Source organism: Sitophilus oryzae, unplaced genomic scaffold, assembly GCF_002938485.1.
Source record: "Sitophilus oryzae breed Bouriz unplaced genomic scaffold, Soryzae_2.0 scaffold_87_pilon_pilon, whole genome shotgun sequence".
Lineage (NCBI taxonomy): Eukaryota > Metazoa > Arthropoda > Insecta > Coleoptera > Curculionidae > Sitophilus > Sitophilus oryzae.
In genome coordinates this window covers 523,819-543,005 of record NW_022147505.1, presented here as the reverse complement: position 1 = coordinate 543,005, position 19,187 = coordinate 523,819, and the positions used below count along the sequence as shown (strand labels likewise).

The 19,187-nt window shown below is 32.4% G+C and overlaps 2 protein-coding genes across 3 annotated transcripts in view; one reads left to right on the top strand and one right to left on the bottom strand.

Moving 5' to 3' along the window:
• The window catches only part of LOC115890525, a 52,756-nt gene that overhangs the window by 21,404 nt on the left and 12,165 nt on the right, over nucleotides 1-19,187 (top strand). For both annotated transcript variants that reach the window (XM_030910769.1, XM_030910770.1), the window contains exons 6-7: nucleotides 6,906-6,981; nucleotides 7,095-7,306. In XM_030910769.1, coding sequence (XP_030766629.1) covers nucleotides 6,906-6,981; nucleotides 7,095-7,306 — 288 coding nt within the window. The remainder of the gene's footprint in view (nucleotides 1-6,905; nucleotides 6,982-7,094; nucleotides 7,307-19,187) is intronic.
• On the bottom strand, nucleotides 9,180-16,495 carry LOC115890526 (DNA ligase 4). Its single transcript, XM_030910771.1, has 3 exons — nucleotides 15,589-16,495; nucleotides 14,150-14,595; nucleotides 9,180-10,717 (listed from the first exon to the last, which is right to left on the bottom strand). The coding sequence occupies exons 1-3, from the start codon at nucleotides 16,442-16,444 to the stop codon at nucleotides 9,455-9,457; spliced, it is 2,565 nt and encodes an 854-aa protein (XP_030766631.1). The 5' UTR covers nucleotides 16,445-16,495; the 3' UTR covers nucleotides 9,180-9,454.

The following is a 19,187-nucleotide window of genomic DNA, read 5'->3' as shown; positions in this document are numbered from 1 at the left end:
ATGTTCGGAACTAAAAAAAAACGGTGTCTGGGAAAATTTTGACAAAGGGCATCCAAAAAATTACAGAAAATACCATTTATGTGTGCACTAAAATAACATTCTCAACTTTAATTTCATTTATTCTCTCGTTGGATGCTCATCTATACAGGGTCCGGCAATAGTGCGTCGGGCATCTGTAGCTCCTAGAATAACAAGCTTAAGAATTTTGTTCAAGTGCAAATCTAAAGTATGTTCTAGGACAGTAGTTCCCAAACTTATTTTTCTCGTGGACCACTTTCAAAATTTTACTGGTTTCGGTGGACCCCCTGCTGCTACATTTCTACCACATTCTTAAAGTCGCCAAAAAATAAAAATTGTGTCACTTCTGAGTTCTGTCCCTATATTCCGATATGTAAAATAAAAACGAAAAATGGTACATTTTATATCACTTTATTTATTAAAAGAATAGAATTACAAGAAAAATATTAAGGTAATATAGGTTCAGGTCATAATTTTAATTAATGGGAAGGATGTATCTGATGGAGTGTCAGCAAACGATCAATGTTTGGCTTTATTTTTGTGAGCAATAACCGCAAATCCCCCTGCTCTGTGATGTTTAATTTGCTCCTTTTTTTTGTTAAGAGGTTTGTAACGGCACTAAAACTCCTTTCGACAAGGTATGACGAGGGAAAAGCTATTAAAAATTTCCTTGCGATTTCCCACAGTCCAGGATATTTTTCGGGTATTTCTGCTTGCAGCCAAAATGTTGGGTAGCCTTTTCTAAATTTCACCTTCAGCTCCTCATTAGTGCTTAGCTCGAGCAGCTCCTCTTGTAATACAACATTGGCCACTTCCGTTTCATCAAATGGATTTATGATCCATGGTGGTATATCCATCGTCAGTATATCTTCAAACCTGGTTTTGAAGTCATCATGCAGAGCACTTAAATGTTGACTGTAGGTATGGATATCCTCATCAATACATTCTACCTGCGACAAGTTTGGAAATTGAGAGAATTCGCGCCGACTAATGTTTTGCTTCATAAATTTCAATTTCCCAAGAAAAGCCGAAATTATCCCCTTTGTTTTTATTAAATTCAGGCTGTCCCCTTGTAACTGCAAGTTAATATCATTAAATTTTTTAAACAAATCTGTCAAATACGCAATGTCTGCTTTGAATTTGATCAAGTTTTCTTTTAAATCTGGATCTCTACTTTCTAAGAACTCTAATATGGAATCGAAAACAGAGTAAAATCTCGTTAAGCATGCACCTTTCGACAACCAGCGTACTTCAGTATGTAAGAGCAGTCGTTGGAAGTCTTCATCATTTTCGTCGCACAATTGAGCAAATAAACGCGTATTCAATGCATTGCTTCTGATTTTGTTGACAGCTTTTATTACAAAATGAAGAGATTGGTTCAACCTGTCACTTAAATGTTTTGCCACAAGATGTTGTCGGTGGATTACGCAATGAATAGCTGTAAGTCCTGGTATAATTCTTTTGAGATGACTTATAAACCCACGATATCGCCCGACCATTGCAGGAGCTCCGTCTGTTGCCACTGAAATAATGTTTGTAAATGGGATCGATTTTTCCGTAAAAAAATTACTCAGGACATTAAATATTGATTCGCCTTTAGTGTCAGTCTCCAAAGTTCTGGCAAATAGCAATTCTTCGTGAATTTCTTCCTCAACAATAAATCGGACATATGCCAATAGTAATGCTTCATTACTGGGTAACGTTGACTCGTCCAGTTGTATAGAAAAATGAGTTTTTTGCAGATGATTGCACAAAAAGCTTTCGATATCAGAGCTCATTTCATCAATGCGTCTTTGTACAGTATTGTTACTTAATGGAATTCTTTTTAGTACGTCAAATGGAGATTTGTGCAAAACAGTTTTTAAAACCTCTTCAACAGCGGGTAAAATTAATTGTTCTCCGATAGTGTGCGGTTTTCCAGATTTTGCTATAAGTAATGAGATATTGTAAGATGCCCGCAAGCCATCATCGTTACTTTGAGATGTTGAAGCGAACATACTGTGCATGGTGGGTCTCTTTCCATATTTTTCTTTCAATGTTTGAAAATATTTTAAATCTTTACCTATTTTATCAGTATGACACCTTTTTAGATGATCTTCGAGCTTTGATGGTTTCATAGAGTCATTGCTCAAAACTTTGTTGCATAATAGGCACATGGGCAATTGTTTGTCTGCCTCTGATGGAACAAAAACATATTTCAAATAATCGATACTATATTGTCGACATTTTTTCTTTGCTGTAGCCATGTTTCGTGTCAGTTACCTTACCTGTAAAAAAAATGTTTTAGTAACCAAGTTTTTTTCTGAATATAGGTATCACACCGCAGCCTTTGTAGGCACGCGGAAATAGAATTACGGCTTGTAAAGGGACCAACTAATAAACCGCTGAGACAAATACAGACGTTTTCACAAAACGGTATCAATTTTAAAGTACATAATTTACCACTAATTTTTAATAGTATAAATAAAAATTGGTGTACTCAGTATCGAATACTGATCATATTTGTGTAGGAAAAAATAAAGTCGAAATCCCAAAATTGTCCATAAAAACGATAACTAACATTTTATTAAATCAATGAGTTCACGCGCTCCGTGTATTTGCGTATTTTTGTCTGCGGCTTCATTGTGAAAACGTGACAAACTGGCATCGAAGTCAAGCCCGCCCTTTTCCCGTCGCCCGCGCACCGCTCGCTCTTTCCGAAAAGGAATAGTTTTGATAAAATAGTTACTTCAAAACCAATTTAAAATGATTATGAAATTACTGTTTTATAAAATTAGTAGTTATTTGCAAGAAAAATTACAAAATTAATTGCTCTGCAATATTGCTTATTCGGCCTTTTTAGAGAGGCAGTGTTTCTCTCGTGAAAAACAATTGAATAAAACGTGCTGTGTTTGTCTTCAAATCGAAAGAGGACAATTAAAATATCTGTAAGTTACTAAGTTACCTATCTATACAGGCCGTTGTGATCAACCAACTAGTACACGTAAACAAAATACTTAAGTACTATAACAAAAAAAGGTAGGTTACTTACTTTTCTCCGGCACTAGCAAACACAGATATAAATTTTCTCACAACTTTTTTCCAAATTCCGCCTTTTTTCGAAATTCCGGAAACAAATGAATGCGTTTGCCTTTGGCATCAAGTATTTATAGTGGTGATCAAGTTCATGTCTGAACAAGCATTAAGCATTGTCGGGCGGATAGCGCTTTGCAAGTCTGTACACGAAATTGTACGTAATATCGAATACGCAAGTTTGGACAAGTAACAGTCGCTTGCCTTATTAAAATATTATCTGCTTAGATAGGTACTTAAAACAATGTAGGTAGGCCCTTATAAAAACTATGCTTACATTTTTGCTCTTTACTATCAAAAGCAGATAAATTTTCGTGGACCCCCATTAACATCTTATGGACCCCCATCTTTTGTTCGCCTACGTAGACCCCCAGCAAGTCTCCTGTGGACCCCTGGGGGTCCACCTGGACCACTTTGGGAATCACTGTTCTAGGATGTATTCCAGGAAAATATTTTAACTTCTATAGGGTGGCTCAGAAAAGTGTGCGTGGATCTGGATGATTTTTTTTAAATGGAACACTCTGTATATTATTGCATTTTTGGCTTCTTTTCAGATCACTTTACATAATCCTAAGATATGAGTAAATACATTTCGATAGTTTCAGAGATATTAATAAATAAATAAAAAATATATATTTTTCAGCCTTTCTTAAAAAAATATTAATAATACAAGAACTGTCCTGAAATCAAAACTATATCAGATATTTACTTTACATGGTCTGTACTTACTTTGCTATAAATATGATAATCGTATAACATACGGGATGTTCAAAATTTTACGCCAAACTTTCTAATATATAAAATAATTTTTCTTCGTTTTTTTAAATGGAACACCCTGTATGTTATTTTTTCAATAGATGGAGCATTAAAAAGTGGAACATTTTTTGTATTTAGAGTATTTCAAAATTTTTAACGGTTTGGCAGATATATGCGGTTTTATATTTCATATGGCATTTTCCATAGTAAATTTTTATCAAAGCCACCCAAGGATTTTTCTCTAATATTTTACCATTGAGAGAGTCATATGAAATAATATTGCGTGTATCTGCAAAACCATTAAAAACTTTTGAAATACAAAAAATGTTCATTTTTTAATTCTCCATCTAATAAAAAAATAATATACAGGTTGTTCCATTTAAAAAAAAAAACAAAGCAAAATTATTTTATATTTTAGAAAGTTTGGCGTAGAATTTTGAACATCCTGTATGATTTAAGATTACGATATTTATAGCAAAGTTAAGTATAGACCATCTAAAGTAAATACCTAATATAGTTTTGATTTCAGGACAGTTCTTGTATTGGTAGTATTTTTTTAATGAAGGTAGAAAAATATAATTTTTTAATATATTTATTAATATCTCCGAAACTATCGAAATATATTTAATCATGTCTTAGGGTTACGTAAACTGATCTGAAAGGAATCCAAAAATGCAATAATATACAGGGTATTCCATTTAAAAAAAAATCATCCCGATCCACTCACACTTTTTTGAACCACCCTATAGAAGTTAAAATATTTTCCTGAAATACATCCTTGTACATACTTTAGGTTTACACTTAAACAAAATTTTTCCCAAGTTTTTTATACTAGGAGCTACAGATGCCCGACGCACTATTGCCGGACCCTGTATAAATGAAATATCATGCCTAAAAATAATTTTAAATTTACATTAAACGCGTCTACTGGATATGTCTGCTTAAATTCTTCTGCTGGACAAAGACAGTAGTCCAGCAAAAGAATTTAAGCAGATCACATTCAAAAATGACAAAAAGAGTCATTTTGATTTACAACCAATTATTTTGATAGGCAACCGACTCCATTTTTTGGTCAATAAACAACTTCTATATAGAAGAAAATTCCTTTTTACTGACCAACCCGGATGTGTCTATTTGCATAGCAAGTTGTTAAATCAATTTTTACTCTTTTACTCAGGACATATCCGATCTCAATCAGCCTCATAAGAGGCAAGAATGAGCAGCGCATTTCAATTACTTTTTAGGGTTCCGTACCCAAAGGGTAAAAACGGGAACCCTATTACTAAGACTTCGCTGTCCGTCAGTCCGTCTGTCACAAAGGTCTATCTGGGTCTATCTTATGAACCGTTATAGCTAGACAGTTGACATTTTCACAGATAATGTATCTATGTTGCCGCTATAAGAACAAATACTAAAAACAGAATTAAATAAATGTTTATAAATAAAAAAGTACTTTCGCTAAACATTATCTTTTAAGTAAGAATTTTTTTTACGTATTTATTATTGATTGATACAATTTTTACCCAAGTAGCATTTTCACGACTTGCGACCACATGTTTACTAAACACAACGTTGGATTAGTTACAAAAAATAGTTAGCTCCCTACCTTGGGTATTAAAATAAATTTAAACGTCTTTATAACGTTGTGCCGACGTTGGACTAGTACTACAGCAAAGTAGAAGCTTCTGCGACGTCGAATAAACGTTGTCTTGTAACCTTTTTTGCTTAAGTGATCTTTAGGTGATTCGGACAACGTAGTTACAACGTTGGACAATATAGAGTTTTCCGACGTCAGTTTCAGGACCTATTCCAACGTTATGCAAACGTCGTCTGTTTTACTAATTCCAACGTTGTTTAGATTTCCTTATTCTTACATTGGTAGGACGTCGAGTCACTACCTTTTGCAACTGTATTGAACCATAACCTTAAATCTTAAATTTTCACTTCATTGTTCTGTTCAGTCAGACAGTTCAGTGCTGTTTTTGTTTTTATAAAAAAAACTTAATTAAAATGGGACATAAGAAAGGTACATATAAAACTAAATTTAAATATACATCGACATATATTACCGATAGTTTATCCACTCCCTCGTTTATTTAGATTATAGAGGGCGACACAAGCTAGACTCTAGGATGACTAAATTAGGCAATCTTGCGAGTAGTATACTACCTGTTAAGGCCGAACTGTGACTTTATTAGTCCAGTATGCGACTACTCGAACTACTCCATCTTAATCTCCAAAACAACAAAGTGAAAGCCGCCATGTTGTTAAATAAGAAAATGTTTCGTTCCTACAATAGCAATTCCTGCTTTTTGAATACATTAACTTGAAATATTTGACCCTAAAAAACACGCGGAAACAATTTTTTCGACTGCGAATAAATTATTCTCATTTTTCTAAAAAAAAAATTGAAGAAAATTTTTAAAACTTCTTTAATTTTAATGCCCATTAGTATTTTTCAAAGTAGAAACAATACATTTATCAATAAAGTTATTTGCGTTTAACTTTTTTGCCTTGGGTAACGAGTTACAGAGTCGGTTAAAGTGTTTCAATAATTATGATCTTCAAACATCCTCCACACTTAAATACTTTTGTTTTGTTTTCCTTCACTACCATCTGACATATGTCTCTAACTAAATCATAAAAATAATATTTTTACTATAATTATCCCAATTTAGGATAAAACGCGACTTAGACGCCATATTAGTTTTGTATTTCTGTGAATTAGGATTTTAAACAACGTTGCAGTTTGTATTAAATTAGGCTTCTAGCCAGCGTCGGTATCCAACGTCGTTTCGACCCAAAAATTATTCTCCAAACTAGTGCAGACTAGGGTTGGCACGAGGTTGTGCCGACGTTGCGCCCCGACGTTTGGTCGCGTGACACAACGTTGTCCCGACGTCCAAATGCTGCTTGGGGAGTCGGAAATTGTGTAAATTCATGTAAAAAAATCATGTTCAAAAATGTTGTAATTCAATTGGAAACACAAAATCAATATTTTTATTGACACATTCAACGCAACCTGCTTAACACTGTACATACATCGGTATAACTTTTAGGATGAAGCAGCAGGCATGGTTGAAGGCATTCTTGATTTTGGTAGAGCTGGGTTCAGAAAAGGCCTACGCTTAACAGGTACAAAGAAAATTTAATATCAGATAAAATGCATTATTAAATTGTTATTGGGAGGGGTAATTAACGATCTATCTGTTAATTATTTTTATTAACATCTCTCTTTATTAATATAGGTCTTCAAGATAATATAGAAAACGCTAAAGCAACTTTGACAGGTATTCCTATTGCCAAGTCCGCACAAAGATCCATGAGGGATCAGGTGAAGAAGAAACTGGAAGAATTAAGGAAGTCTGATTCGGATTCGTTGGAGAAAATTAGTTCGGCGGAAAGCGTGGAATCGGTATGGATAAACCCGTTGGATTCGCCTCATCTTGAAGATATACCAGTAAGTACAAATTTCAGCATATCAGTAGACTTTAAATTTAGTAGAATTTTATTTATTTTTTAATTGAAACGTGATAATAGAAAGAATAGCAAATTATCAAAATACTAGAGATAATAGATTATATGGGATATGGGAGGATAGATTGTAATTACCACGACCTTATAGATGTATTGTGCCTCCCTTTCTTGAGTTATTCAACTCAATGTACAGCCTCAGGGCTTGACAAAAGCTAGTATAGTCTGTCCAACGACAAGATCCTTGACAGTGATAGATATGTCTGTCTTTTTAATTTCAAAGTAGTTTATTTTTTTACAAAGAAGTATGTTGGTACAACTGGAACACATAGCAGGAAATTAATATATTTAAAATTTGACTGACAAGTGATTAGGTACTTCCTGAAAAAAATATAAAACTGAAAAAATGTAATCGAGTTATTTTATTTAAAAAATAGTATGTATTAATACAAAAGAAACAAGAACAAAACACCACATACCAAGAAAATATAAAAAAGAACCATTTCTTACTTTCAAGCATCAAGAAACTTCCCGCATTTATTATTATATTTATCAGTATAACTTATGTATAAATACCAATTTGTAATATTCCACAGGAATAGATAAAACAACATAAATAAAACAAACTATTTTATTAATAAAAACACTTACCAAATATTATACCTTAAAGGTTGATTAATTAACTTTAATCTTAATTTTTTTAAACCAGTACCTTTTGACATTATTTTTCTGCTGTACTAAAATCCATTATTTACCTATCGTGTGATGTCGATATTTTACAGTTGCTCCAGTTTTTATGTTTAGTACGATCCCTGTACTATATACGAGATGCACTTATCTATGACGAGATGGTATACAAACTTTATTGATGATAACTTTATTGATGTAGACTTTCTGCCTAGGCAACGAGTATTAACTATAAACTGTGCTATGGATCTACAGTTAATTTTCCCTCGATTTTTCCTCCGCTTGACTTCCAAAGACACAAAACACACGTAATAACACGAATCAAAATGCATCATCTTCCAAAACGCAGGGCATTTGACATAAGTTGACACAAAATTATAACCTATAATTTGGGAAGACTTTGACAAGCCTCAAAAATCTAAAGGCGAGTTCATAGTATGAACTCGCCTTTAGATTTTATATGCGCCGATGCGTATGAACTTCATACGCATCGGCGTCCGTTTGTCGTTCATCGTTCCGTCAAACCAATAAAATGGAAATACGATCTGTCATTTTTGAAATAAACCAATAAAACTAGTTTAAAACAACAAGAGACGACGCATGACGGATTTATATTTAAACCCATCCATAGTAAACTTAAAAAATATTAGAAACTTTTTTTAGTAAAATAATTACATTTGATATGGCCGTCATCTGCTTTTCTTCTGTCATCGTCTGTCGAAATCTTAACTGAGAAAAAAAACAGAGTATAAACCAGTATAAACACATTTTTTATACCCAATCTGCCTGTGCAATGTTTAAAAAATACGCAATTTTTCAAACATTGCACAGTCAGATTTGGTATAGGATTTTGTATTAAGTATTCTTTAAGGGTACTTTAAATAATATAAACAAAAATTTCGCTTTGCTGTCATACACGAATTAGAGGTAAATTGTAAGGAAATATACAATTTTTCAAGGTTTAAAGAAAAGCAATATTTTATTTTTAACAATTTTTTATTTATAAATAAAATAATAAACATTTTTATTTTAGAAATAGAATAGATACAAAATAAAAATTTTCTTAAAAACGGTATATTGATACAATAACAAAAAAATATATATGTCTAAATTAGCACAATATATTTATGTAAATAAATTACGGTTTTTTTTATAAAAAAATGTAGAAAAATTTATAATTTGGAGATGATATATCATTATCATTTAATATAATGCGACTTCCTAAAATGTATACATTAAAAATATATTACCTATAGTATTTAATACCTATAATGTATAAGAAATTCTATAAGAATTCTAATACTGTTTTGCAAAAGATAAGTTTTAGTTAACTTTAATCTATTCTAGTTAAATTTAAAATTATTTTATTTTCAATATAATTATTTGGTGACATTTTGGTACTAATAATAACATTAGAATTACTTATTTGTTTATTATTATTGGTTACTCATTTATTATATATAAATTCTCGACTTTTTACTTCTATATCTAACCTATCAATACTGCTAAGAAAATTGTTTATAACTGCTATTCTTTCATTTTCGTAAAATACTATTATATTTGTTTCATTACCGACTGTTTGACAAACGTCCCCATTATAATACTTGAACTCTAACTCGTCAAAAAACGAATCATAAATAATGTCAGACGACACATTGTTTATTTCTGTAAATTTATCAAAATAAGCTTTATACATATCAAAAGTTTTTGATCCAGGTACTTCAATTAACCCCCCAAAACTAGGAACTTCCTGTAGATTACCCATAACGTCAAAACTGTGTTTCAACGTTTCGATAGTAGCTTCTTCAGTATAACTATCGCCATACCTGTCTACTTCATCTGACAGACAGTTTTTCGGATTTGTCCCTAGACAATATATTTCTAATGTTTCGTAGCCTAACACATTCCCGTCAGCGAGAGTTCTATACAGCCATTTTACATTGATAACATCATAATTGTTTCTTTTTGTGAAAAGTTCTTTTACCTTATCGTTGATTGTACCAACAAGGACTATGTCAACAGTCGCGTCAATTTTATAACAAATAGTCCCTCCCGCTCTCGAAACGAGTATTTCTAGATCATCTTTAGATTTTTCCTCGTTTCCATTAAGTACATAAATTTTTAAGTCTTCCAGTATATCAGAAACTTGCCTAGTGTCGCCGATAACTGGAACAAATATTTCTTTCTTTTTAGTATTTCTTCTCTTTACTTTTATCAATTCATCCAGTTCTAGTCTGCTTTTGTTTAGTTTTATAACACTATTATTTCTCTGTGTTAACTCCATCAATTCGTTGATGTTTAAACACTCAGAGACAGGTTTATCTTCCCTTATTCTTACGATTCTCGGAAACCTAAACGTGTATTGCGTTCTGTAAGAATTATCGGTGTTTTTAATCAATTCTGTGGCGCGCACAACGAAGATTAATGAATCTTTTGGTTCGATATAGTAATTCGGTATTTCTTTGCCAAAGAGCAAGTATGGTTTTTTGTCGTTTTTGTATTGTCGGCCTAACTCTTTGATTCTTTTGTTCAACATGTCCAGTTGGTCGTAATTTAAACCGATTGCTACTTTACCAAACGACAAATAAATCGGATCCCCATTTTCAGTGTTGCCAGATCTGATCCCGACAACAAATGAGTTTAGTTCGTCCGAAGTCGAGGATGCGTACTGAGCGCCCATTAATATTAAATCAAGGTCAGTCATGGTATCCTAAAATAAATGTGCTTTAAATATCTTAATAGTACTTGGTTACTAAGTAATCTGGTGTTTAACCCCACATAGTAAATTTTTGTTATTTTTAATATAAAATTCAATCGAAGTGATTAAAAAGTACTCCCTCATTACAAAAAGAAATGCAACAAAGTTACAATTAAGGAATAAATAATAAATCAAATTTGATACAAATTTCACTGGTTTGAAATGACGCGTAGAAAATTGTGACATCCCCTATCAGCATTTGACTGAATAGTTGACAGAGGGCGCGAGCCTCTGAAGAATAATATTATGGCGTGTCTAGTTCTCTGCTACCATATTTACACCATATATCTTAATATCACGTTAGATTCTTCTATTTTTATTAAGATCGTTAAAAAATACGTTTTTATGTGGGATTATTCTTTATTACCCCAATATTAAATTTACTTTTATATTTTTTACTACTAGCAATTAAAACTTAAATTTTTATAATTAACAGGTTACTGCCATTTTTATCGAACCACTAAACACTACCAAAGTTGTTCGGATGTTCGAGGCGTTCGAGGTTAGATTTGTATTTTGTGGATTTTAACGCAGCAGTGTTATAAACAATTAAAATCACGAGGTTTTCTTTTTTTTTAAATAAAATACGTCGTTTTTCAACACTTGATTAATATACAGGGTGGCGCACATCATTCGCCTCGGTTGATTATACGAAAACGGAAAGATGTAGAAACAAAATATTTTATGGGTATATATGGGAAGGCAATGTGCACAATTTAAAATTATTTTGAAACATACAGGGTGTATCAGAACTAAGATCCATACCAAAGTTATATTTTTTCTTATGGAACACCCGGTATTTTATTTCATTTTTGGATTCTTGGGCCCAAAAAAAGGCATTTATTGTAAGGGTTAAACATGTTTAAAATCTTTGGTTTTTGAGGTATTTAAAGATATTTAAATATGCACGCTACAAAAGAATTGATTATTAACATCCTGTACATTACTTTTCAGAATTAATTCTTGTGCTGAGTTTAAAGGTAAATAAATAAACTTTACTGAAAAATGTCATTGCTTCCTTAAATTTATACAGGGGTACCAAAAATTGGTGATCTATTTTAAGGATTTATTTTACATAAAAACTTTGTTATTTCAAATGCAACACCCTGTATTTTTTTAAATAAATCGAAGCAGATTCAAATGCTCTTTCAAACTATATTAGGGTTTCATATACCTATCTCTCTCAGATTTTGAATAAAAAGCGATTTTTAAATAAAATGGCAATCAAGATGGCTGGTATCGCCATGGCAATTTTCTAGTGACAGTAACTAGTTTCAAAATCGAAATTAGTTTATAGACTTTATTTAAATTTATAACAGTTTACTTTTATTTAATTTACCTACGATAGTTTAGTAAATAATAGGTATTTATTAATATGTATTTATTATTCTATCAAGAAAAACGAAGAAGTAGTTTTTTGTTTTATTTTACGATAATTTGTAGATATATGGATTTTCTACAAAAGAGCCAATTACGGCAAATTCAATTTCTTCACTTTCAACGACAGGTTTCTGTCTAATAGGTTTTTTTATAAACTACACTACCTACTCTGCGAAATAGGAAATAGGACAAGTTGTTTTTCAAAGGAACACTTATCAGGAAGATTCCTATTTGGATATCTTTGAGCGTAAGCTCTTGAGGCTAAGAAATAATTTTCCTCACAAAATAAAATCACTAGTAACATATTCATTCGTTCCGCCAGCATATACGACTTTATTTTTCTTCATAAAATAAAGAATACTTATTAAACTATTGTGGGTAAATTTGAGTAAACTGTTTAAATAACAATGTCCATAAACTAATGTCGATTTTGAAGATAGTTACTGTCACTAGAAAATTGCCATGGCGATACCAGCCATCTTGATTGTCATTTTATTTAAAAATCGGCTTTTATTCAAAATCCGAGATAGATAGGTATACTTAGGAAACCCTAATATAGTTTGAAAGGGCATTTGAATCTGCTTCGATTTATTTAAAAAAATACAGGGTGTTGCATCTGAAATAACAAAGTTTTTATATAAAATATATCCTTAAAATAGACCACCAATTTTTGGTACCCCTGTATAAATTTAAGGAAGCAATGACATTTTTCAGTAAAGTTTATTTCTTTACCTTTCAACTCAGCACAAGAATGAATTCTGAAAAGTAATGTACAGGGTGTTAATAATCAATTCTTTTGTAGCGTGCATATTTAAATATCTTAGTAGTGAATAATAGGGACATACTCCTCATTTGAAATGAGAATATGTATAGTTTAATGAGGAGTATGTCCCTATTAAGCACTAAAAGGACCCAATAGCGTTCACTCAATATGGACGAAAAATTCGATATTATCGATGGTGGGGGGAGGAAGGAGAGACAGACAGAGACAGACAGACAGATAGAGACAGAGAGAGAGAGAGAGAGAGACAGACAGATAGACAGAGAGAGACAGACAGACAGAGACAGACAGAGACACAGACAGAGATAGACAGAGAGAGAGAGAGAGATTTATGCTTACCCCCACTCACCTTTGTTCTCACTATATTAGTGTCTAGTCATATAGTAAAATTTCGTAATAATAAAGTGAGAACAAAGGTGAGTGGGGGTAAGCATAAATCTCTCTCTCTCTCTCTCTCTCTCTCTCTCTCTCTCTCTCTCTCTCTCTCTCTCTCTGTCTGTCTGTCTGTCTGTCTGTCTGTCTTTCTCTCTCTCTCTCTCTCTCTCTGTCTATCTGTCTGTCTCTCTCTCTCTCTTTCTCTCTCTCTCTCTGTCTCTATCTGTCTGTCTGTCTCTGTCTATCTGTCTGTCTCTGTCTCTGTCTGTCTCTCCTTCCTCCCCCCACCATCGATAATATCGAATTTATCCGTCCGTATTGAGTGAACGCTCCCTTACGCTATTGGGTCCTTTTAGTGCTTAATAGGGACATACTCCTCATTAAACTATACATATTCTCATTTCAAATGAGGAGTATGTCCCTATTATTCACTACTTATCTTTAAATATCTCAAAAACCAAAGATTTTAAACATGTTTAACCCTTATAATAAGTGCCTTTTTTGGACCCAAGAATCCAAAAATGAAAAAAATTCCGGGTGTTCCATAAGAAAAAATATAACTTTGGATGGATCTTAGTTCTGATACACTCTGTATGTTTCAAAATAATTTTAAATTGTGCCCCACATTGCCTCCCCACATATACCCATAAAATATTTTGTTTCTACATCTTTCTGTTTTCGTATAATCAACCGAGGCGAATGAGGTGCGCCACCCTGTATATTAATGATAATTTAACCAGATTAGAACTTGTTATACTTGGCAACACTGGTACACTAAATAAAATTTGGGGAACTCCCACGGTAGAAAAATCTAAGATCTTTATATTGTGATACTAAAATTATTTTACCTGAAAATACTCCAGTTTTATTTTAAACCATCCACTGTTTCTATCGCCATACTTATAAAACGATTCTGGATCTTTTACCACTATTCCCTCATCTTCTCTTGCTACAGCACTGTTTAGTTCATCGACAATTTCTTGGCAGCTATGAACTTCTGTTATTTCGCTCAAAACAACAATTCCGGGAATAGTTTTTGTAAAAATTTGCCTTAGAAGCGCAACTCGTTCCCTCAAAGGTTTCCCAGTAAGGACTCTGTTATTCAGAAGTATAATGTCGTATACGCAATAACATGGCTGAAGTTTGCCACTTTCTTTGAGTCTCTTTACGTCAAATTCCATGCCTTTTGAACCATATTTTTTTGTTATTGTATTCCACAACATCATTTCTCCATCTAGTATAATGTTATTTGTGGATTCTTTAAAAAGGTTTTTAAATTTAGGCGTCAGAATACCTAAAATCGGTTTTATAGTAGATTACACTTTGAAATGTTAATAGAGAATGCTAGAAGAAAGAGTAGAAATATTATTTTCAAATGTACAGTGTGTCAGAGCTAAGATCCATACCAAAGTTATATTTTTTCTTATGGAACACACCACCCGGAATTTTATTTTATTTTTGGCTTCTTGGGCATAAAATAAGGCATTTATTATAAGGCTTTAATATGTTTAAATGCTTTGATTTTTGAGATATTTAAAGATATATTCAGGCAATTCAAAAGCTTATTATTACTGTTTATACGCTATAATATAGAGTAAGAAACGCTCTTTTAAACGAGCCCCCGTTTGTTAGATTCCGTTCATCCAGTCCGGAGTTATTAATGTTTAAATAAAAACAAATCTAACCTTCCCCCACCACTTTATTTTCGCAGATAGGGGAAAATAGTTCTAACAAAAAATATGCAAAATTTACTGAAGATTATGAATCTATTATTTATAGTATCCATTATCTTGGCAAAATTGTGTAAAACCTCCTTTTTCTTATTTTTAATAGTAGTTGCGCCCTCTAGCGGCCGCTATACAAACTTGAAAATAATTTCCAGCAATTTCTCATGGTTTCATTAGTTATAAATCTTTTTTTCCGCAAGCTCTACGACTAATACTTTTCGAGATACAGCCGAGAGCTATTTTTAGTGGGACACCCGGTACAAGGTGTTGAAAAACTTTTTTATTATAGCATGCATATTTAAATATCTCAAAAACCAAAGCTTTTAAACATATTAAATCCTTATAATAAATGCCTTATTTTTATGTCTAAGAATCCAAAAAGTGTATATCTTGACAATACAAATTGTTTTTTTTAATTAAATGCTGTCAGAGGACAATGAAAACATCTAGATACAAAATTCTTGTAACTCGATATTTTTTATATTTTCTATAAAGTGAAATATTGCAAAATGTTTTGCAATATATAAATATTATTTTTCTTATCGGATTTATAAACCTACCACTTTCATAAGATGGTCCAAAAGTATCAGTATAATCATATCCATTTCTTGAGAAATATTTAAAAATCTTATTGTCCATGTGAATCTGAAACCTTTCACCATCAAATTTATTTTCAACATAATACAGCTTGTTTTCCTGAAAATCTTTCTTAAAAGATGAATGATTGACTCTTTTAGATAACATCGGTCTAAAAGCCTCAAATATGGCTATATCTAATTCACAAATGTTTATATTCTTGTCATATAAAACATGTGTGACCTTCTCCAAACTGTGATTACTTGAATAAAACTGTGCTGCATCATGGTGATAACAGTTTAGTATTCTAGTTTCAGAAATACCCAACTTTAGATCTTTCAAAATAATACGAATTATCCACCTCGAGTCTTCGCAAGCACATTTTTTAAATAACTTTATTAAAACATCCTCGGCTTCAGATTCATTATTTCTATTCGCTATACTGTCGAGACTCAGATTAAGTTCGTCAATTGTCAGTACTGTTTTTTTATTTGCCAAATATTTGCGAATTACTGAGTAAACTACATCACCAAAGTCACTGGCCTGGCCGGACATTAAATATGATTTGCTAAGAACGTTCCTATCATGTCCGGTAGGTAATGCTAACATTTTTATTAAAATTCTTGCAATTTTTGCCTCTTTCAAACCGTAAGATTCTCTTGCTCGATCTAGTTTTGGTACTATTAATCTTAGCAATGAGAACATAGCTTCTTTTGGCTGACATTCCCTCCATTGGTCAAAATAATCTTTTATAATCGAAGTTTTGTTGTTTGGTTTATCGGCTTCCCTCACAGAATTAAGAAATTTACATAAATTTTCAAAATCTTTTAAATTGTTCATTTTCGTTTCTTGACAGCGAAAAACAGGGTTATGTTGACTGAATAAAGCTCTTCTTGAAGAAATTGCTGGCCGCAGTTCTATCCAAAGACGTTCTATCCAGTTCGATCACATTAAATTATCGCTCTTCTAACGTAGATGCCTACGTCACTAAAGGCCCTTTTATAAAAAAATATAATGTTTAAGTTTTATCCATTATATTCTTATCCGTGTATTAATAAAATATATACAGTTAGGTATTTAACATATTAGGTATGTATGTAACTATACTATGTATCTAACTCTTACTTTTTTCTGGTAATTAATTTTTGTACTTTTTGCTGTCAAGATCTGATATTTAGAAGAATCCAGCCATTTGTGCAATAATTTTGATTTCTGAATCTGTACAGGGTGTTCCAATAGTCCGTGGACATAGAAGTACTACGTATTTTTGGAACGAAAATAAGTTCAGTGGACATAATTTACTTCTATACAACATTGCTTCGTTTGTTCATTAGGGGGCAATCAAACTTTAAAAAAATAAACACATTTTTTAAGATATTTTAAGAGCAGTTATTCCTATTTCAAGGAGATTTGGGTTGCTTATGATTTTCTAGGCGCTTTAACATTTGACTTTCATAAAAAATGACAAAAAGGTACGGGAAGGGTGAAAACTACCCCCGCCACTACATAAATTCTAGTAGAAACATTTTCTAACTGTAACGTGTTATCGGTCTCAGTTTTTTATTATTAGTATTGATTAATACCTATTACCGGCTAGCTCTACCGATCGAGATCGATAATCTACTTGTTTGAATTTTATAGGGAATAAAAAGGGTCTTACCTAGGAAATAAAACCATTACGCTTACATTGGACATCTCGAAAATTCCACCTTTTCTTTTTCGTGACCGTGACGTCTTCGGAAGCCGGTGAGCGACTCTCTTTTTTAATAACCTGTTTCCTGTTTTTTACATTGTTGCCACTTCCGGGGTTGCCAACTTTTATATTTAAATTAGGGAGGTATCGATAACAAACGGCGACTGATTTTTTTTCGGTAAATGGTCCTTCTAGTATTTACTACATTTTATGTCTCTTGTAAAAAACGCCACTTCCATAACGATATCGCTCTTTTTATATAGTCTAAGAGCTAGCAACGTTATCAAGAGAGGATTTTAAGAAAGCTGGTTCTTTATTATATCTTTTGTTATCCTCTCCCGAACAGAGTGTGGACCATCTGGCTGCCGGTAGACGTTGCGTTCACTACTGCGCATTATATTTGTATTCAACATCTGTTCACTTCTGCGCATCACAAATTCGCCCTGTATTTCAGGAACTAAGGAAGCTAGGACAAACATATTATGTGTAAATAGAATATTTAGGTTCATAAAAAGTAGCAATAAGAAATCGCAGCATTGTATCTCTACTCATAAACGAGATATCTCATAAAACACACAAAAATGGGATACCCTGCACAGATATGATGCGCAGTAGTGAATCGCAGTAGTCTACCGGCAGCCAGACGGCCCGTACTTTAGTCGGGAGAGCATAGCAAAAGATATATTAAAGAACCATAACTTTTTTAAAATCCTCGTTTTCCCGACGTTGTTAGCTCTTGCACTATTATATTTTTATTAAGGTTATATTAAATTTGCCAAAAAAGTGTCAAAACGTCTGTTATCGCATGGTACAAAGAATACAAGATATGATATTGCGCAGGTTGGTCGCTACGTCACAGGTGATAACAGGCGTTATTGGTCAGCACGCTCCGCGCGCCAATTCAAATCGTCAAGATATGGTAATGAACCTGTTTTTTTGTTTATATACCGTCATTGAACTATCGCTAGGCAAGTTACTGTGGAGCAGTGCGTGAAGAGTCAGGCTAGGAAGCGAGAGACCGGAGTTCGAATCTCGGCCGGGGCATAACTTTTTTATTTGATTTTTTTAATACTGTTGTATTCTAGTTTATTTTTGAATTAAAAAAAAATAACTATTTATTCTGTTATTTGTTAATCTCCGGTATTAATATAAATTGATTGTTGGTACAATACCTCATTTAATATAAAATAATATTCTACTTTTTGAAATGTATCGGGCCCTAATTGTACCTAAAAGTAATATATTTTTACAGTGATATACCATATTGTAAACTATTTAATATTTCAGTCACTTAAAAAGTTAATTTGTATTGAATAATTGCCTACCATTAAAGGAAATTTGAGCTATAATCCTTGATGGGCATATTCTGGGTATGCAAGTACCTCCTCTAAATTTTGGGTTTCGTTCAACCGATTTATTGTCAAAACCTGAAACATCTACATATAAAAAGAAGCACAGGTCACTAATTATAATAAACTTCACCCTTGGAATTACTTCCACTAATTATAATAAATTTCACCCTTGGAATTACTTCTATTACAATTACAATACACTCATCTGCATTGGCATTTTCTACTTTTCGATGGGAAACAATCAACTTTTTTTTAAATGATGTAACAATTCCTCTTGTGGTTACTTTTCCATAGATATCCTCGTCTCTGTCCCTATAAACATCGCAAACTAAAAACCTAATAAACAATTTTATACCGAATATAGAAATAAATTTAGTATTCTTACCTATTATCGTCCAAATCCATGTTAAAACTAATTAATATTTTGGATTTTTATCTTTTATTTTTAAACATATTTTTGGAACTGCTGGTTTTAGTAATTATCTTTGAATAAGAAGGTAATTATTAAATTAAACTAACTAAAAAGTCAGAAAAAATA